At 33.4% G+C, this 21623-nt stretch overlaps 2 protein-coding genes across 4 annotated transcripts in view; both read right to left on the bottom strand.

The window, feature by feature from the left end:
* The window catches only part of LOC127876160 (uncharacterized), a 103522-nt gene extending 101494 nt beyond the window's left edge, over positions 1–2028 (bottom strand). Inside the window, exon 1 of the mRNA XM_052421150.1 lies at positions 2008–2028. The gene's annotated coding sequence lies outside the window, so the exon portion shown is untranslated. The remainder of the gene's footprint in view (positions 1–2007) is intronic.
* LOC127876164 (uncharacterized) overlaps positions 1–21623 on the bottom strand; it is a 102027-nt gene that overhangs the window by 78012 nt on the left and 2392 nt on the right. The window contains exons 2-6 of one of the 3 annotated variants that reach the window (XM_052421164.1): positions 20383–20558; positions 19229–19434; positions 17834–17959; positions 17480–17681; positions 16766–17153 (exon numbers count right to left, since the gene is read on the bottom strand). The exons of 1 other annotated variant lie outside the window; for it this stretch is intronic. In XM_052421164.1, coding sequence (XP_052277124.1) covers positions 16813–17153; positions 17480–17681; positions 17834–17959; positions 19229–19434; positions 20383–20557 — 1050 coding nt within the window. In that variant the 5' untranslated portion in view covers position 20558 and the 3' untranslated portion in view covers positions 16766–16812. Of the gene's footprint in view, positions 1–14890; positions 17154–17479; positions 17682–17833; positions 17960–19228; positions 19435–20382; positions 20559–21623 lie in introns of those variants that run through there. One more of the 3 variants, XM_052421163.1, reaches the window with a different exon arrangement.

The following is a 21623-nucleotide window of genomic DNA, read 5'->3' as shown; positions in this document are numbered from 1 at the left end:
GACTTACATCATTTAACTTGGAAAAGTCGCTTCATGGGAGTTAAAAAAGAACCTGTTGATTTCAAGGTTAAGAAGTAAGGTCATAGGGGCTGGTACAAATTTCTTTTCAAACGGTATCTAGCAAATGCTTTGAACTAAAATCATTGGAATGCCGATTACTGGAAGAAAGGTGATGTTCGAGGTCCCTAGGCCAAAGGTCAAGGTCTTAGTGGCTTAAATCATAAAAAAATACTTAACACTTTATCAAAGCATATTCCCATACAATAATGGTGATCCTTATGCTTGTCATTTGGGAGGAAATGTAGACGTCAAACAACTTCGATGTAAATTGGTGAAATATCAATGGGATTGTAACGATTACACTTTTCTTTTAACAGATCAATTTGCGGCCACACGGTACCAAGATGACGCTTGAACCTGCGATAATCCAAATAAGTATCCTAGATATTCGACAAGCAACATAGAATTTCGAGGTCAACTATTTATAGGCCAATGTAACATAATCTTATCATGTGAAACCCGATTCCAAACAATATCTGGAGAACGTTTTAACCTAGCATAAAATACGAGTAAATTATTGTCAATCAAGCAAAACCCTATCGCTTGCGAGACTAAGATATCAAAGGTGAATGTAATTGGATCATGCATTTGTACAAAATACCTAAACAATTGAATATATAAAGGACGTGGTGCGGATCTAATGATAAGCATGTTGTATTCAAGATTGTTTCTTTACCAAGAGGGCCGGTAGTTAGTGTGAGCAATGCGGTTTCAAAGATACAGATCACATAAGTCAAATTGCTAGGTCAAGTTATTGCATTCAAAAAGGAACATAAAGACGTGAGTAGTAATCTCGAAGTCGATCTTTACATTGCCAATAGTATCTTCGATTGAAAATTACTCAAACAATAACACAGCTGTTTAGCAAGTCACATGTTTAAGATTGTTTTGTTATGAAGTTAAATATAAAGATTTTTAAAATAAGTTAAATCGCATCAAACAATAAAAAAAACTAAAAACAATGCCAAGTTAATGTACAATTTAACACAACAAATAACAAAAACAGGTATTTTTATTTATCTTCCAGTATTGTGTATTGAAACATCAGCCGCAGTGTATAGAACACACATTTTGCTCATGTAACCGCTTTTACCCATCGGGAATCGCGTGCAATATGTAGAATGTGATTTATAAAAGCATGAAACAATTACTTATTAATATGAATATGTTTATTTTTTTTTTAATTTAACATTACTTTAAGTTTTTGCCTTTACTGATAATAGTTTTCTGTATTTAAAAGCAAAAAAGTGCAGTTCCTTCCATCGCATGTGTTTACTGTGTCCTCGCCGATGTTCAATAGTACGTGTTCGTGCACGCAAGTAATCGATGATAATAGCGTTCGCAAAATCTTGTGATTATTCGGCAACTTTATATCCTCTGCTTAACGCAATTAATGTATGAATCATTCATTATGTTTGTTAAGTTAAAACACTACGACTGGATAAATAGTTAAATGACTTAACAAACTCGATTTTGTAGAGCATGTAAGTACGACCATGTTCACCACAGCATTTTGAAGTGAAACAACATATAAATTTGTATTTATGTACTCGTATTAGGTTTAATGGTATGCCTACTCTAACACTAAACACGGGTATACAACACATTTAAAATTTAGTTAATGATAATACAAGTAATCAAAGCATTCCTTTTTTCCTGAGCGATCTCAATAAAACGCTTTATTCATTTGCCAACTTTATACGATTAGTCATAAAACGGTTAATACACATTCACCGTTTACAAGCAATCATATCTTGCAGATGGTTCATGATGTGAGATAACAAACACTTCGTAACTTGCTCTACATAAACATTAAAGGTAGTTACCCGCAATAAGAAAACAAGTCAGTACAGTTTGCAATAGTTCACTACTCGAAGTTTACTTGAAATCGTATGCTATTGTACAACTTAATTTATTCCAAACAATATAAGAAAAGAACAAACTTACGTTTTTGATATATTAAATCAAAATATACCCTTCGAAGATAAAGGCATAAAACTGATATGCGGTATCACCAAGCCACGTAAACAGGACATGTAGTATTCAGTACATGTTCAAGAAATGCGCGAAAAAAAGGTAAATTCCGAATGATAACAGTTATTAAACGTTATTTGTTTACCCCGTTGTAATCTGTCTTTTTTTTATTTATTGTAAAAAAAGAAAATATCATCCATGTCCTCTAAACCTACAAATTCGTGCGTTTTAAACTAAACTTCAAACGCATTTATTATAATTAAAACTCAGTAAACAAAACCTAAAAGCGATGTATTCGTTGATATTTATTTCTTATTTAACGACAACAGATTGAATCAGTTTGCTTGACGATAATAGGTTACACATCTGTGTAGTCTGGGTCACACCGAAGTACCCTAAAAGATCGTTCACTGAGTTTGATAGCGAGACCATGGAATGTGTAAAAAATAAATGATGTCTGTTTTTGAGAATATGTGTTTATTTTTAATAATTTTATATTGTTTTAGTTGACTTTCGTGAATAAACTGTCCAGTACCGAACGGTGTGAAGAACATAAGTAAATTTAAAAATGAATTATGACTTCTGTTGGCTGTTATCAGAGGTGTAGATAAAGTGTATGCACTAGCTGGAAATAGCTAAACAACGTCCAGTGTTCAGGGAAGACACTTAAATTTTAATTTGTGCCATTTTTTCCATATGGAATCATCAAGTAATAAAGTCGCGCATAATAAAAAATAAAGTTACGTTAATGCCCATTGTTGTTTTTTTAAAATACTAACTCAAGTATGCATCACTAGAAAAAAAAGTTTATTGTTCTCATTGGAATTGTATTTAAATACGATTTTAATGAAAGTCCATAGAATCAGATAAAATAATAATTGACATTTTTTATGTTTGAGTAAAAAAAAACTCGCAAGAAAGAAACAATAACTATATAACGTAAATGTAACTTTAGGGTAAGTATATTAACAATTGGTGCATAAAACGCATCTCCTCTATTGACAGTGTTTTTATGAAAAAATCTTATGTGCAGTGTTCGACACAAACTATTCTGAGTAAGGAGTTCTTTGTACTCCCTTTTCTGAAATTGAGGAGGCCGATCATTCTTCATGTAGTCTAAAATTTATGACACTTTTTATATACCGTAGTGTTGGGGGTTATAACACATGTTAACAAAAAAATTGATACATCCTCTTTCATGTTTGGCTTCAGATCGAAGTTCAAAGTGACTGATGTTTAATATTTATTGTCATTTGTTATTTAAGATTGAAATAATGTTTAAGGAATGTCATTAATATTTAAGTTAATTAGTGTAAGTTTAAACCATAATATTTTCTATAATGCATGTATATATATATATGATTGCTTGTTGAACCTCGGGATTGGTCGTAACAGCAAATTGCTTTATGCATTTTCCCCGTGATAATTAACATAATATAACAAAGCCACAAAATTGCAACAAAGCCCCTGTAAGTATCTATTACTAGTGACGTGGGATTATAAACGCACAACTGATGCACAGTCGTTCCCATCTTCATTGCATTGGGACCGTAAAACATGCAATGTGCAAACAATTACGAGTATGGTGATGATTTTATAGTGATTAGACACTCTTTAGCGAAAGCTATTTTTTAAGCACAAATATCTGAGAAAAACGACCAAAATCAAGTTGATTCACAGCTCGAGAGTTTCCAGTATCACTACTCGCAAGCAATGCAACTAGAAACCAAAATACATAATTTTGGATTGTTTTTGTTTTGTCGATGTCTTTCAGCAGAATGATAAATGGCATACTTTTCGGATATTTAAAAGTGCAGACATTCTGATCTCGAGGAACGATATTTTGTTTTCAAACTATTCAAATATGATTTTGAAAGAGTCCAACAGACTTCCGTGTTGTTAGTTTTGACCTCAGACACATTACTTGAGAGAACTAATAAGACAAAAAGAGGAAAACTATTTTAAGTTATACACACAAATATAAAAACCCTGACCCTTGCGCTATTAACTACACAAGTCTTCATAAATAACATGAGTCCCGGGCTTAGTAAAATGCCAAATAACATGCCTTTTTACACTGCTGATGAGAAACAGAATACTTTCAAAGTTGTCACTAAATATATATTATTAAACAAGTAATCCATATAGCGGGATCAATTTTAACCCAAGAGGGATGATTTTAACATAGTTGTTACAGGACCAGAATAAGATGTTAAACAACAACTAATTCCCTGCCCTATCGTTTTGTGAGAAAACTTTTTTTCAAATATGTAAGTCTTCATACATTTCATTAACATTGGGCGTAGCCAGTTTTTACAAAAGGGACGATATTTATTTAAAAAACTTGGTAGAGGACCAGAATAAAATAATAGATGCCAATAACCAAACCTCTTGGCCTTGCGGTTTCAGAGAATACTTGTTTAAAATGTTTGCTCCAAACATATACAGACAGCAAGAAATCCTCAGGGAGGGGCCAATATTCAACCCAGCGGATTATTTCAGAAAGCTTTTTTAAAACTTCGGACGAACCGAACGATCAACAAGAATGACTTTTATATAATCCCTTCCGAAACTTTTTTCCCCTAAAGTCGTCTTTTGGAACGGACAAGAGCAATTTTGAATTCAGTTGAAATATCATGAGTGCAATTGTTTTGATCGTTTTATTATGATTTGGCAAAACATTGAACTTCTAGATTGTTTACAAAGTTTCATTACACCAACATGGGGAAAATGCCTTAGCCTACATACACTCATTTTTTTAGTAGACCTAAATCGTTTTTAAACTCAGCAGATATAACATTAGAAAATGCGTTCTGATCGAGTTTCATGAGGATTGGGTAAACATGTAATTTCTGGAACGTTCAGAAACTGTATTTAATTTGACATAGCAACCTAGATTTTGAACGCAGTTTTGTAATTTACCCAATTGTCATTTAGACCGATTTCTTACAATCTTAGAAATACATATATTCTCTAGACTGTTTACAATGTACATGTTGACAACGGGAAATGCAGGAACGATGATTAACAATTGGCAAAATATAATCATAAAAGCTCACTCTAAGCAAGTTGTGCTAATTTGATCTTAGAAGGACTCTTGCTAGGTACATGTGTGAAAGCTATGACAAAGCACAGTGATTAAGTTTTTAATTCGACGATTTTATTAATTTACTGGGGTCCTTTGCGTTGCAAGTCGTTTGATTAAAACTTTTTTAATTAATTTTTTTGCTTACATACATGTACACTATAAAATTGACAAAGTATGTTTATGATAACAATATAATAATAAGTATACACACTGGATCATCTGACAACTACTTGTAGAATAGACTGGGGTTGTCATAGCAAAGAAGAAAAGTACGGATTCAAGTACATAGTCCAAATGATGGTATTGTTCTTGTTTTCTATATGCTTCCGACATCACTTAGTTTTGTTTGCACACTTCTCACTATCAATAGACCAGCTGGCTAAATCTTCTTTGTTAAGAAGAAATCTCACAGCTCTCAAGCAGTGGTTGAAGTGTGAAGTCATTACTTGGTATTAAAAACTTCCTTCTGCGATATGTAGATGGTGAATATTAAATTATTACAATTTAAATGAGACAATAAACAAATGCAACTACAAGTTCTTAAGGACAGTGATCGACAATGACCATTCTTAGTAAAATTTTTGTTTGTGCACGCATTCTGATTTTGCGAAACGAATAAGTAAACGAAGGGATTTTGTTTATAATCAAAGATGAGTTTGAAGGAGTCCAACGGACTACCATGACCAAAAAACAAGGAGTCCAAGTCTCATTTCCACGAGTCTCGGAATACCGGATTCCCGTTAGTGTCGAACACTGAAATGAACGCAGTGGGAATATTATTACACCAGGCCCATGATATTATTTCAACGTATGTCTTTTGTAATTATTTAGGCGATAAAACTGTCAACAGGCAAAGCACACTTTCTCATCACGGTAGGCTCTCATCATCAGATACGTTTCCCTTTGCAGTAAGTCGGTTGGTTGATGGCTTTTAGTTGAATTGATCTTCTTTCCCTTTTTTGTGTTACGCATGTTTACTTTCCCTTGATCATCCTGCGACAGTGATTCAATGCACGATGAATTTGTGAAGGGTTTAGGTTTTACAAGGCGTTGCTTTGTGTTATGTAGTTTTTTAATTATAGCACACGTACACGCATAACTTCGGGCTTTCCTGGGATGGTTCCCGATCGTTTCAATTTCTTTTTGTTGATATGCATCGACACCATCAATTCCCGATTTAATGGCTTTAATCTTCGTTTCGTGCTTCACAGGGAAACAATGTATCCCGTTCCATCGTGTTTCCATCTCAGATTATATTCCGGCTTTTTTAAAAGCAGAAGTAATATTGGAAGGCACATGACACGGAGGTACGCTTAACATGCACGTTCCGCCATTTGATATTTCGACTCAGACATTTCCATGTTTTTGGCTCATGAAAGACGCACCTTCTCTGAAATCATACCAATTGAAAGGGGTTGTAAAAGGTGAGAAGTGTGCGCTGGTTAAATAAACAGATTTTTTTTGTATTCTACTGACCAATCAATTATCTGCTTTTATGTGTCGCTTGAGTGTCCGTCGTATTTGAGTAATATCGACTTTCTATTTATCAAAGAAATTATGTTTACTGTGCGCTGCTCTAGTAGAATACCGGTATCATCGCATTATACATTAACTGAGGCTTGTCAAACAAACCGATTTCTTCGATCACCTTATTTTGATTTGTACAATATCGCTCGATCACAACAGGTTATAATGTTTTCTCTATATTTGTTGCCAGCGCACTCATTTTGATCGAGCTTACACGCTCTGTCCATCGTTGAAGAAATCCACGTGACAGCAGTTACTTAATCGAATGAGAATTTTCCCTAATAATAATGATTATTCTGCACCAAGCTCCTTTAGTTTATTGTTTGTAATTCCGTATCAAACCTGTGCAAAGATCGCCGCGTGTTCAACTAGATATCTCTCGTCTTTAAATAAATTCAATGTTATTTTCAGATAAGTTAGATCAATATGCCCTTTAACTCGAGCTCGCAGAGTCTGAATCGGCCCGCTAAACATCAAGGCTGCCTTTCGTACTGATATTTGATTAGCATAATACTCACTTATAGCATGAACCAACAAGGGAGGCAACTCGTGATGTCACAAAATGGAAGTGTACAAAAAGTGGTCGTTTATTATCTCGCTTAACATGGGTCTAAATTACGTTTAAAAGCTATTTCTGATTGGATGAAACCGTCCGAAATCATCCAATAATTAAATCGAGATATTTATCTTGCGGAACATTCAATGCCATACTCCCTGGAAGCTATTTAGAAAGTTATCAAAGCGCTGAAGTCACTGAATTTGTACGCTATTGCATAATCTTAGACGCGACTCAGTTTTCAAAATTATGTTACAGCTTTTTGTATCGCACGTTTGAAATGAACAAAACCCATTCAAATTTATAAAGAGTGTGTCTTAAAGCACGGGTCAAATTGTGGGTGCACTGTTCATCCTAATAGTTATGTTATAGAGAGACAAAATAACGTCTCTTTTTCTTTCGCAATTGGTTCCTGCAATGGCAACCATCTTTAGTATGTTGGTTTCCTTGCTAGAGAATAACTAGCTTAGAATCATGTACATGTTGTGTTATGTGTATCTAATATTTTAATTATTTCTTTAAATTATTGAGCAACAATTTTGCCGACATGACAAATTACATAACGTAGAAAGATAACCCCCCTCTGTACGTTACTTATGACGTTATTTTGGTCCGTTATGACTCTTTAAGAAAAAACCTATAAAGTCATGGATAACGACATTTATTTCATTGCTGAACACTTTTTCTCACGCATAGACTCCCATAATCCCAACTGGATCGATTCCCCAAAGCATCCGTATCAGCGCAACTCTTATCAATTACTGCATACTTACTTCTTTTCTCGTCGCTGTTCAATGCCAGATTATGCCGTATATTCCATTTTAAATAGTAAACTCAAGAATTTCTTAAACATAAACATTCGCCTTTTTTCTTAAGTAGCAAATTAATTTTTCGCATATGTGACAATTAAAAGATGTGATAAGATTATGTCCAATCGAGACGGTGTTTTGCAACTGAACACACGTATGTCGCCTGACTTGCTGTTCAATAAATTCACCAACACATTTCACGTGACGTTGTACACGTCTTCAAAGTTTTCGCGCGCTTTTTACTGAGACAAAGAAACCGCAAAAATACACGAAGCACTGTTTATTCGAAGCTAAAATTTGTTTATGTGGCATTAACAATAAAATTCAGAAGCGTGTTTCGGATTACAAATTTATTTATGCCAATTTGAGAATTCGACAAAACAATTTAGTGGTATGTAAGGAATTTAATTTTAAGTTATTAAAATTCTTTACGTCAAATATCTGATTTAACTGTATTTTGCATGTAATGCGCAATTTCCACGAGAAAAGCAAATGTGGGATAAATTTCTTGCTCAGAAAAATTCCAGTGGTCAGGGCGGGATTCGAGCCAGGGTCCTCTCGTTTACTAAGCCAGCGATCTACCATTACACCACTGTTCCGACTCAATTGTCGTCTGCATACATTTACTGCAGGTAATTCAGGCCTACGAGTGCTGTCGCTTATGCAAAGCGTGCACTCTCATTGGCCAATATCGATTGTATACATGACGCTCCGCCCAGCGTAGCTAAGTTCATACTGACATGCAAAACTCGCAACACTATCGCGTCCAAATAAAAATGGTAAACCAAAAAGTTTGTTATGTTTTTTAACGCGGTCATAGACAGTTTTCAAGGCTGAAAATAATGCAATATTACTTTTAAATCAATCATGTTTTAGTATTTAGCAAGAATGTGGGCGAATATTTGTGTAAAACATAAGAATTTTGATTTAAACTTCCGTCTGCTACAAATTAACGAGTGTTTACGGAAATTACCGTTTGTACAGATGTATCAACAGACATATGATAAAAGACAGAATAGCTTGCATATTTCAAGTTTATCAGCCTTGAAATCACCAAATTATCAAATGAGAATCAAAATCATTAATTTATCAACCAGTAATTGTCAGAAACATTAATATCTTTGAGTGCAACCATCGTACTTTTCGGAAACCGCGACACATTGTTTTTCGGAAACCAACGATCGGTAATTTCCGTAACCATATTGAAAATTTCACCTGACAAGTTTTCGTTTCTAATGTTTTTTTTTCAAATATTCTACCAGGAAATTATTGTATAACATTACACAAATGAATAACAAGTACTATGTCCTTGATTTTGGTGAGGGGCACTGTCTATAAATGCTTATAAACACACATTAAGGCTCAATTAAAGTGCATAAAATATTGAAAAATAAATAATATTTCAGTTTTTTGTTCCATCTGATAGTTTCATCAATTCCAATAGCTAAGTCACTCAATTATATTGGAAATTATTACCAATATCCGTTAAAACTTGTATTTTTTTTATTTTTATCTTGAAGCTTCTATAACATAAATGTTTTTGTCTTTTTTACAAAAGTCGTCAATTTTATATAGATTTCTCTATAGTTTGAAATACATTTAGGCAAAGATTACGCATTTAATATAAAATGCAAACAATTAATAAAATATTCCCTTTTGATCAGTATGTTGGTTTATCAAAGAATAACCACATCACTTCATTAAATTATTTTAAAGTTATAACAAACATTAAATGTTTTCCGATCATATGATTCACGACACATATAACCCTTAAGTGGCTGAGAAGAACATTGGGCTGTATAAAAAGAAAAAAGATATATGCTTGTTGAAAAAATATAAACATCATTTGATATGAATTTTCTGATCATAAGCGGTATTTTTAGTGAATAGCGGAGATACACTTTCAAGAATAAACAATACAATTATAAATGTTTTGGTCAAGTGAATGTCATCCACTATTATCATAGCACCAGTTTTGGTCTTAAAAAAACAACCCCTTAATGCTAAAAAAATCATAAAAAATAGAATGTTCAAAGTAACCTATTAAAACAAAAATACGATGCTTTAGACCCTATATACTATCTCTGCCCTAAATTATCATCAAATACTTATGTTTTTAAAAAAAATAATCATAAAAATTTAATTTTCACAGAAATCCATTAAAACAAAAAGAAAAATGTCTTCTTAAACATTAAATCTTATTCCTGCAAGCATCTAACATCAATTATTTATGTTTGAAAAAATATCATTGGTTCATGCGTGAGTATTGACACACTCAAACGCTTTGTTTAGGATCTCTGAGGTGTAATCACGATGATTCATGTAGTTTTTTGTAGACTTTGGACAAGGCTTGAGTTAAAAGGAAGAAAAGAATATGTGTCATGTTTTTTCATACGCCGTTTATTGACCTTTTAATCGAACTGTTTTGAAAAGTTGTCAAAAAAGATCACATTAAAAATAAGAGACCGGCATCCAGCAAATCGTACAAAAGTGTTTTATCAAAACATTGAAAAAACATCAATGCGTCCTTCTGGTAAAGGAGTTTTGTAGATTAACAACATCTTTTTTCTATGGACACGAGGTAAAAAAATGGACAAGAATGTAAGTGGGTGATTAAACAAATACCCAACTGCACATATCTTCAATGACATCGTCAGCTAGTTTAAAATAAGTCATTTGCCAGAAATAATAACTAGACTCTATTCAATTTATAATTTTAAGGATTTCCACCAGATATTGGTCCCTTTGTTACAAAAAACCCAAGTCTCCATGTATACACTGACTTGAAAAAAATTTGTTCACATATTTGTAATTATCATTTATATTGCTTTTTTTACGTAATATATAAACAACATACAAAACTATAATTTAACAATGGTTTTGGTGTAAAAGCTTCCAAAAGAATGTAAGACGAGTTGTTTCGTCATCCAAGATTACTTGTCATTACCGCAGCGTCTGAAACCTTTCCCAGAAATCATAACATCCGCATGACGTAATTAAAAAGTTACAATATTTCAAAATATTTACAAGCGAAGAAGAGGACTAGTAACGCATCAGTTTTGTAGGTAAAATATCATTTGTAAACATACATATATGTTTGTGTCATTACCGAAGAACGTTTATCTTTTTATCATAGCATACACTATTTTATATGTTCATTGATATTGGGCGCACTTACAAAGCAATGTAAATGTGGGCAAAACTATATCCTCGTGTCACCAGTTTTGACGATGTAAGAAACAAACTGTTGTGTGATGATAACAATTACACACAAATTGCAAAACCGAATAACTGTGTGAAAAATAAACCACTAACATTAAAAATGTTCTGTTTTATTGAGTAATTTCATTTTTTTTTAAAGTTGTCCACGATTAGGGAACCCGATCGGCTACATGGAACTTTTGGGAAGCCGGACAAGGAAAAGGGGCCCCCGATTGCCTTGGTGCATGTGTGAAGCGACAAGCAGATGACCTTGTATTACCATATAAAAAAGACGTTAACGTCTGATAAATGATCTTAGGAGACTCGGAAGCAAAACATTACCCATTAAGGCGTCGATGTATTCAGTCAACTCATTGAAAAAATTAAGACCGTACCATAAACAATTTTAAATACATCAGGTATGTACAAGCTATTACTTGAATCATCAGAATATATATATAATTATACTATGCCTGTCGCGGTGGTGTTTGTTAATGTGATGAGGTGCCGGGTTCAATCTACTCATAGACAGATTCTCGAATGGACGCAAGTGTGTCTAAATGAGAATTGGGTCTTTCGATGTAGGAAAATATGTATAAAATAGCTTTAAAGCGACATTATACGATTTTTATATGTGTTTGATAAAAATATGTTACAATAACACGAAATAGGCAAGAAAAATTATACAATGAAGACGAATTTCATTAAATGCAGCAAAGACAAATCCCCCGACCCCGAGCCGTTTGTGACCAAGATATTTCGTACATTTTTTCCTACAATAACCGCAGCCTTCGTCTTTTTATTAGGATCGGAGTTAGTGTTCGTGTGTCGTATGAATATATATCGTTGTAGGAAACTAAAATATATATATGTGTAATAAGTTGTATACACATTTTATATAAATTCATAAATATTTGACATCTTATAATCTCACTTTAAATGTAATAGGACTGTTTTTATCGTTACGAGTGCTCACTGGCCATAATTATTCAATTGAATACAGGCATTATTTCGAGCAGCCTTTCAAGGCTACACTGAGTTTTAAAATTGGTATTTGTTCAACTCTCGTATGCTCTGTATCTAAGTCACACCATATGTAAATGTGGATGACTTCATATGGTACCTTACAGAGAAATCTCACGAAAATGATCGTTAGCTAGAAGTATAATTAATTAAAATAATTCATCATATAAGTTGTAAACGGCATTTTTTGTGAAACTTAATTTGCATCCAGTTCGTTCAATCTTGCTTCATTTTTAAGCGTGTATTTAAAATAAAGTAATGTGTATTTACCAGTATGTATTATGCGAAACTTTTAAAATATAATTCTATTCAGCTGGTACCGGTGAAACAACCTTATAATTAAGTCTACTATGTTGTCAATACAATTTTGATCATGACTTGACTATATTTTACAGCCTGTGCCTTTTTTATTGGGAAAATATATCGCGATATACCATGAACTGCGGAAAAAATAACATAATTGATATGATTATAAGTTATACAGTATACCAATTGTTTATAAGTGCATGTTTACTCCTTTTTAAAATTTATCTTATAAAGCTATTATTTAGTTTTTTTGGAAAAAATTGGCATTTTGTTTAGAAAAATTTGGTCCGATTTTTCGGAAAAAGGTTTCTTTTTGTAATTGGGAAGAAGCCTTTGTTTACTTTTTGCAATTGGGAAACAACATGTAAGAGACTGTAACTTTTGGCAAGTAAAATCACTGCAATAAAAAAGAATTCGCTTTTATGGGCTCTTCAATTAAATAAATGTCAAAACTATATCTGTTTTGTTTGTTAAAGGTCATTTTATTAGTATCAATGCCGCATGGCAGGATTCTTGTCACGACGACAATTCATTTAACCCATTTATGCCGAACTGACTCTCCTATCCTCCTAACTTTTATCAATTTATTTCACAAATTAGGGGTGGCTAGTATAATTATTTCTATATTTAGAATATTTCTTACAGAAATTCCTTTAAGCAAACAGCGGAGACCCTGATGAGACGCCGCATCATTTGGCGTCTCATCAGGGTCTGCGCTGTTTGACAAGGCCTTTTTTCTAGACGTTATGCATAAATGAGTTAACGTGTCTGCACATTGTCAGCATCTTAAAGGGATCTTTTCACGCTTTGGTAAATTGACAAAATTGAAAAAAGTTGTTTCAGATTCGCAAATTTTCGTTTTGGTTATGATATTTGTGAGGAAACAGTAATACTGAACATTTACCATGCTCTAATATAGCCACTTTATGCATCTTTTGACGATTTGAAAACCTAAAAATTATAAAGCGTTGCAACGCGAAACGATTGAATAATTTGGAGAGTTCTGTTTTTGTCGTTAAATTTTGTGAAACTACGAAGATTGCTTATATAACGTATAAAATACGTTTAGCATGTGTTCTCGGCGGAATAGCTCAGTAGGTTAAAGCGTTTTTACTTCAGGACTCTGGCAGGACTCCAGGGGTCACTGGTTCGAAACCTGCTCCGGGCAATGTTCTTTTCCTTTTTTTAATTTTATTCTTGATTTTTTACTGGAGCTTTTACGATCCAATGTTTACATTTATCAATATAAAGCATTTAATGAATAAGTTAAAAAATGCCAAAATCTGTGAAAAGGCCCCTTTAACGCCACTCATCAGGGTTAGTGTATTGTTATTTTTTTCAATATACAAGTATAACAATGTTATTTCAACTGAACTTACTCTTGAAGCCATGTAATTCAGTTATCAATAACTCAGTCACTGCAAATTTTTACCATCGTTTGATCCAATAGGTATGAGTTACTTATAATTAGATATCATATTTGCAAATTCTGCCACATTGAACATGCTTCAGATTAGGGATTAAACATCCGTGAACAGCATATCTATTAGATTAAATGATGTGGAGTTAATGCTGCATTCACTTTTAAATATATTGATAACAAAAGTGAAAAAGCCCTCATAACTTTTTTTTTAAAGCCACGAAAGTAGAGCTGTCTCAAAAATGATTGCTACTATTTGTACATGCATGGGAACGTCTACAACTAATGCAGTTGCCAGTTAGGTCCACTGGGGGCCTGTGGATATCTTTCCTCATTACAACAGTCTCGAATCAAGCTGAGTTGGAGTTACAATATCATTACTCCAGAATGTGTCAGAATAGCACTTGTCTGTGTGTACTTACCAAGAGGATACTTTTTTTCGAAATCACATACGATACAAACCATTATTAGCTCTTCAAGGTTCACCAATTACCGATGGATATATTTTATCACCATTTATACAATTATTGTATTTACAAACATATTGTTTAATATAGCAGACAACTTGAAATAGTCATTAAATCTCGAGGACTCCGTTTTTAAGCTTTTTAATGACTTTTGTTGTTTCACTTATCGTGAAAAAGAGAATATAAATTCTAAGGTCATTTCGAGGATAATAAAATGTAGGTTAATTTCTTGAAACCATATTTAAAAAATTGTTGATTCGAATGACTGTATAGCTGAATCCATATTGACTCGTAATACAGTCGTATAAGGCGTGTGGGCTTTCAGTTAAGACATATTGAAGCGACAAGTAGGAGTTCAACTTCATGCTTGGTGATATCTTTGTAGTTGCACCTGAAGAGACGTTACTAAGGATGTGCACACAGCATCGCTATTGCATTTGTTCGATTAATACCCAAACAAAACATAACATAAATTTATTACGTTTGGTACATATTACAAAGCCAAACTTAACCATTATAAAATAATAGATATATCATGGAAAGAGAAAGTGATCATACAGTAATAAGTTGTGTACATACAATATAACGTGATAAAAAACAGTTGTGTGCAAAAAAACATGTTTACAAATAATTTGTGTGTAAGGGATGCTATCATGATGTTGATATTCGTGGAAATAAACTAATATATACAATTGTTCATGTTACGCATACCATGTGGGTTATTAAGCTAATAATAGTAGCAAAAAATAGCAGAGATATCTTGCATCGATTGCAGAAGCCAGGAAATGTTACAATCAAGCAAGTCTACATGTATATCACATCTGTATAAAGATACAACACTATTTTTAGTTGACTAAAATAAATGTGGGCAATTAATCATCTAATAATTACCGTATAATTATAGTTTTTACAAGTAGCAATTAAGATTTCTGAATATGACGAGTATTATACATAAACATAGGCAAACAATGAAATAAACAAACAAACAGGCGAGCCCGCGGAACATAACAATTCAGATATTCGTATTCTGAACAACATGGAATATGGTAGTTCTGATTTAATTTGCTTATTCACACAAAAAAGAACTAAATAAATTCTTCTTTAGTACATGTTCGAATAAGGCGTTTGAATTTATATACTTATGATCGCTTAATTTGTTAGATTCAAAATTTAATATGAGTGGTATGAGTAATCTGAGTGAACCCTAAGAATACGTAGAAAAGTACTTAAACTTCTCGCAAACCTTATTTTAGTATCGTAAGAAAAATTTTCTGCCACTGAACACTCGATATTCATTTGGGTCAAATTTCAACAGTATGCACATATTAATAGCTACATTGATTAAAAAATATGTATATATTCCTATACACATATCCTCATAATGATAATAGGCCATGACTTTGGAACGTAATATATCTCGATCTGGCAGTTATTTCAGGATACATCTCGCGAGGAAGCCTGAACATATCGTGCAAGCTAATAATAGTTTGGCGCATTTCAAAATGTATATAATGAATCGATTTTAATGGGCGCATGATTTTCACAGAAAAGCAGTACGTTCGATTGGTTTGTCATTTTGAAGAAGCACGTTTGTCGCGGAGTATAGTAAACATTTCAACCGTCGATAAATGCCGTCCACCGCGGGGTGACATATTTACTTTACCCATCAACTGCCTATGATATTTACATATGTTTTCATGCTTATAGGTAAAGGTGTGGTTGACGTTAGTCACAAACATGATATTTTTGTTCAATTCTAAATTGGCTACCGCGGTCTTCGTACTTTAATAGTAACAATCCCCTTGCATGTGTGCTTCGCATTTGGGTTTGAAGGTAGTCACAACAATTAAAAGTAAAATGACCATATCTGGAGGGATTTCTAGTGTTAACTTTATCTTTGTATGCAATCATTGTTTTCTTTATATAAATTATTAAACTTTTTGCACATCGTTTACGGTCAAAATGTAAAACGTAATCAGTTGCTTAAAGTAATTTGAGTTTGCAAAATCCATTAAAAACCGGTAAAACATTGGTAAAGTTAATGTAACCCAAAAGATGTGATATCTCTCGATAAAAACAACACATCATAACCCTCAGTAAAACAATAATCTTAATGCTGAATATTAATTTTGAATGTAGCTATTATCCTGTTTTTGTTGCTGCTGCTGCCGATGATGATCCTTGAGCGTTTATCGAAAATACGACATATAAATGCAACTAAGCTCAAACATGGTGTAGCCCGCGGAAAAAAAAGTCAATTCTTATAATCACCTTTTAAGAAAGTGTCGTCAATGATGATCGACGGGGAACGCCTTCAATTTACTTCAATTCTAGTTCGTCTGCTTTACATGTCGCGTGGCTTTGTGCCGTCAAAACAATTGTTATCTAAACTGTTGCGCAACCACACCATCATACATATTGTATCGAACAATTAAAACTGTTATTACATTTTCTTCATGAAAACCTCGCGAGTCAATCGATGATAAATTGTGCCGCAAAGTTTTACTTTCTGACCACCATACGTGGACTGCACTTTTCTGACCACCATACATGGTCTGCACTTTCTTACCACCATACTTGGAATTATGGTGAGCCATTTTACTCAGGACAGTAGTCAAGTATTTAAGGACATTTCCGTCATTTTGATTTAGGATGTTGCGTTCTTCATACATGTAGTGTAACATCCACGACCCTTTTGTCGCACTTCGCAACGCCAATTTATCTAAAAAACAACAGTTTATATGGTCCTTAAAATATATACACGTGAAGTTATGATTTATGGCACTCCTATTGCTGATCAATTCCTTCAATCATTAGTTTTTATTTATTCTTAAAATTAATCATTTGATCGCGATTTTTCCAAAAGCTGATTTATTGAACTGTGATTTTCGATTATTTTTTGTAGCATATACTGTGCAAATCATCTAGACAAAAATGTATTACCGCATAGTCTCTAATTCTAACGTCTATAAAAAAGTATGCTAAAGCATGTTTTATTATGAGATTATCTGGCCATCGGACACCCTGCAACAATCATTGCACACTTACGTGGTTGAACACCGTACATGACAAGACAATCTCTTGGACATTGAACAGGTGCTATTGCAATCTCAGAATCGCATTTTTCTGGCGCTATGTCACTTTTAGAGTCGCTCGCAGATTTGTCTGGTTCTATTTCTGTTTCGGGGAGCTTCGGCATCACTCCGGTGTCCCCTTCTCCTATGTCTGTCTCATCTTCACTGTCAGACTCCTTTGGGCAGTTAACAAACAGTTACATATAACGGACATTGTATCAACATCAAAGTGACAGCACTACACAATGACTACACTAAAATGGCAAAAAATATTGATTACTAACACATTTGCCTAACAATGTGAATAACTTTTCTAAGCCTCACGCACCATGTCGTCTGCTTTGTCACGCACCATGTCGTTTGCTTTGTCATCAACTTTTGCATCCGCAACCCGAACAGTAACGCCAAGATCCACCTGTTGTGCCTTTTTACCTTTCCGGATTGATCTACACGCCTAAGCATAAATTTACGATTGTTTATCCATGATCAACTAGATATCTTAATTAAAGTGTCACTTTAGTTTAATATGATTGTTTTTAAAAATTGTATTGGATAAGTGAGCGTTATTGGTCCACACTTTGTTATTTTTATTAATATTTTCGAATAATATATCATTATATGTTGTGGCCTTTAAGGTTCGGTAAATATTGTTAAAAAGTTAAAAGAGACATTAACTTTTAACGAGGTACATTATCGTGTTTCTCATTTCCCATAAAGATAATGATACCCTCACATATTCCCATTTACATATATATATATTGTCAATGTGGAATATAGGATTACTCACTGTGAAAAGAAAACCACATACAAATAAATAAAAATGTTTATATACAACAGCATAAAATAAATAAAAAAAAGGTATAGACGCTTTGCAATACACTACATGTCCCCATGCTCACGAGTTTTATGCAAATATATAGAGAAAAAACTACATACAGCGACAAACATGTTTTGATACACGCGGTCAGCAGGATTCGATTACATTTTTATAATATTATGATATTAATTTAATGATGTCTTTAAACATGTGTGTCATTAAAGAGGTTGATATTTGAAAACAACAATAACAAACTATAGAGCTTTGTCACAGACGTGACGAATACCCCCATATGCCGCATTGACACAGAATATTTTGCATGTTGTCTACACATAAAACAGCGGACACCATGATCAATATTTAAAACGCACCAAGTGACCCCGTGACCTTGTTTTTTACCCTGCATGGCTCATGTTCGAAGTTTACCTACACATCATCTAGATACAACTTCTGACTAAGTGTTGTGAAGCTCGGATGAAAACTACTTGAAATAGAGAGCGGTCACCATGCTGAATGTTTAAAACGCACTACGTGACCCCGTGACCTAGTGTTTGACGCGGCATGGCCCACATTCGAACTTGACGTAGACATCATATAGATACAACATCTGACCAAGTTTGGTGAAGATCGGATGAAAACAACTTGAATTAGAGAGCGGACACTTAAAACGGACCAACAGACAGACAGACCGAACCGACCGACCGACAGACAAGCTCACTCCTATATACACGCCTAAACTTCGTTTGTTGGGGTATACAAAAACAAGCATTTAATTAATTATATACATGCAAGTGAACAATATTTATCGCTATTCTCTTTCAATATACAGTAATAACCGTCAATTAAATAATCCTTGTTCACTATCATAAATTCCTGCTCTCAAGATAATTTGCCGTAAACATTTACCTGTATAAAACACAGCTTAGTTCGCCCCCTTAGCGCGTCATTATCGAGCAGACTGAGAAGTTCATTTACGGATACTGTCTCTCCGTTGCACCCGAAAATCATTTGATCGTACACCTTGGTTCCGTCAGAGTTGATGTTTTCAAGGTGACTTTCTTCTCCATGCGTGCTAATGACGAACACGATGATGTCACTTTGTATTGAAGACGCTGTAGTGTACGAAGTGTGTAAAACAATCATACTTCTACGTTTGAAATGATGTCAATATGGCTGAGTGTATAGGAAATTACACAGACAACATGTGCATACAGTAGAGATGTTATGGTGTAGCACAATTTGCAATCGAATATTCGGTTATTAAAGTATTCGAAAATTCCAATAATAGATAGTTTCGACGGCATTTAATAAAACAAAAGATCAAACAGTCAAATTTTAAATACTACATGCATTTAACTTAGATGACACAGAAATGATTATTATGAGAAAACATGCTACACGTATTCACAGTTCATTGTATTAAAATACATAATATATATATGCCGTTAAACGTATTTATTGTTCTAAAATTATACACACATAAACAACTACGTTGCACCACTTAACAAGACATGAAGTTTATTCTTGTGCGTGTTCTTAATAATGAAAATATACAGGTCACGTGAGATTATGTTGCGTAGTCCGGCGTGCATTATACCCTTGCTATTATAGACCTTAATGATGATATTGATGAAACCCCTTTCATCGCAATAATAATTCAAAACAGTCGCGAACTACAGGCGGCCTGAAATGTTAGTAATTATCTTATACTACTGACATACACTGTACTTATTGAAACGCTTTTTACGTACCATTATTAAAAACTTCTATCCTAATATGAACAAAACATTCGAATATTTTTTCAAGCATTCGTTCCAATCCCTTAAAATTATTTTTTATAAGGGATACGTAGACTCAGGTGTACGTTAATCGCCTATACGTTCAATAAAATATCTAATCAATTCAAAAGATACACATGCCAGTCCAGTTTATGTATCATAAATCTCTATGATAAAATGATGAAATGCTAGATCTGCATCTGTACCAAAGACAATAAACGGGATATTTTTACAATAATTATCCAGTCATGCACTAAATAACATATAATTAAAGGTATTTACCTTCTTTGAATACTGTTCTTATTTCCGAGGCCGTTTTATTGACATGCGGCTTAACATCAAAACCAAGGTCTGTAAACATCGTTTTCATATTTTCATCATCTTTTTTAGCGCCCGTTCTTTTTGGTTCATCTCTGCAATCTTCGTTTACAATAATAATTGCGGTCCCAAAAGTCATTCTGGAAATGAAATCAAAACAATACAAGAAGACAGATTTTTTTCTTTAATTCAACGCGATCTGGGTCAATCAATATATTTTCTTAAGTTATGATTGCTTTTTGAATATTTTTACTTTGCAGTTACGTTGTAAACTAATATTTGATGGAAAGACATAATAAGTACGAATGACATACTTGTTTCTATACCTAATTTCTGAGCATATGTTACTTTTGATTAGTACCTCTCAGCAGATAGCAGACAATTATCCATCATTCAACACCAAAATACGCCCGTTTTTCGTTCGTTACAACTTTGCTGTTCAAAATACTATTTAAAATACCTGAACACGAAATGCATTAAATGTTAATGTCTATTATTTACCAAAACACTAATGGTAATACAAACACAACAACTTTAGGTCATGCAAAATGACATGTTTTGCATAATTATTGTTTTGTTTGTCGTGATTTCAAAACCGAACAATACGGTATGCCTGATATTTAAATGCATAACAGAAACAAAATGACGCTCCGCTCTCGTTTGCAACGTCATAAAACTTGCAACTTGATTAAATGTATCGTAAATGCCCTCATTTTCTATTATGGCTAGACTTCGTTATAGGTATACACGTTGTGCTAAATTAAAAATCTTGGTGTTTGCGTTTGCCATTTGCTTGTGATTTTGTAGTATGTTTTACTGTATGTTAATTGATCACTTGGTTTACATCCAGAACCTTGCGACAATTAAAAGAATAATCTCCATCTAATGCAAACGAAGTTTAACTTTGTTAGTTTTCAAGTGATGACCATATAACAAAAGTATTAAATGCACCAGTTAAAAAGTGTTTTTTTTAATAGAAGTAGACATCATAATTATGCTAATTAACACATGTGCGTTGTTTGTAACTCTTGGCGTAGTGTGAGGCATTGCGCTTATCGTTTTGATTCATTTCAGGTGTTTTTAAAGTTGCGTTTAGTATGGCATGGGTAATTTGTAAATTGCGTTAAACAATAGAATAGCGGATTGCAACAGGAATATAATGACTGAAAATATTTATATAGTTTAATTGTTCTTAAATAGGAGAA

Source organism: Dreissena polymorpha, chromosome 4, assembly GCF_020536995.1.
Source record: "Dreissena polymorpha isolate Duluth1 chromosome 4, UMN_Dpol_1.0, whole genome shotgun sequence".
In the NCBI taxonomy this organism is placed as follows: Eukaryota; Metazoa; Mollusca; class Bivalvia; order Myida; family Dreissenidae; genus Dreissena; species Dreissena polymorpha.
The sequence above is the reverse complement of the archived record's forward strand: the minus strand, read 5'-3'. Positions and strand labels throughout refer to the sequence as shown.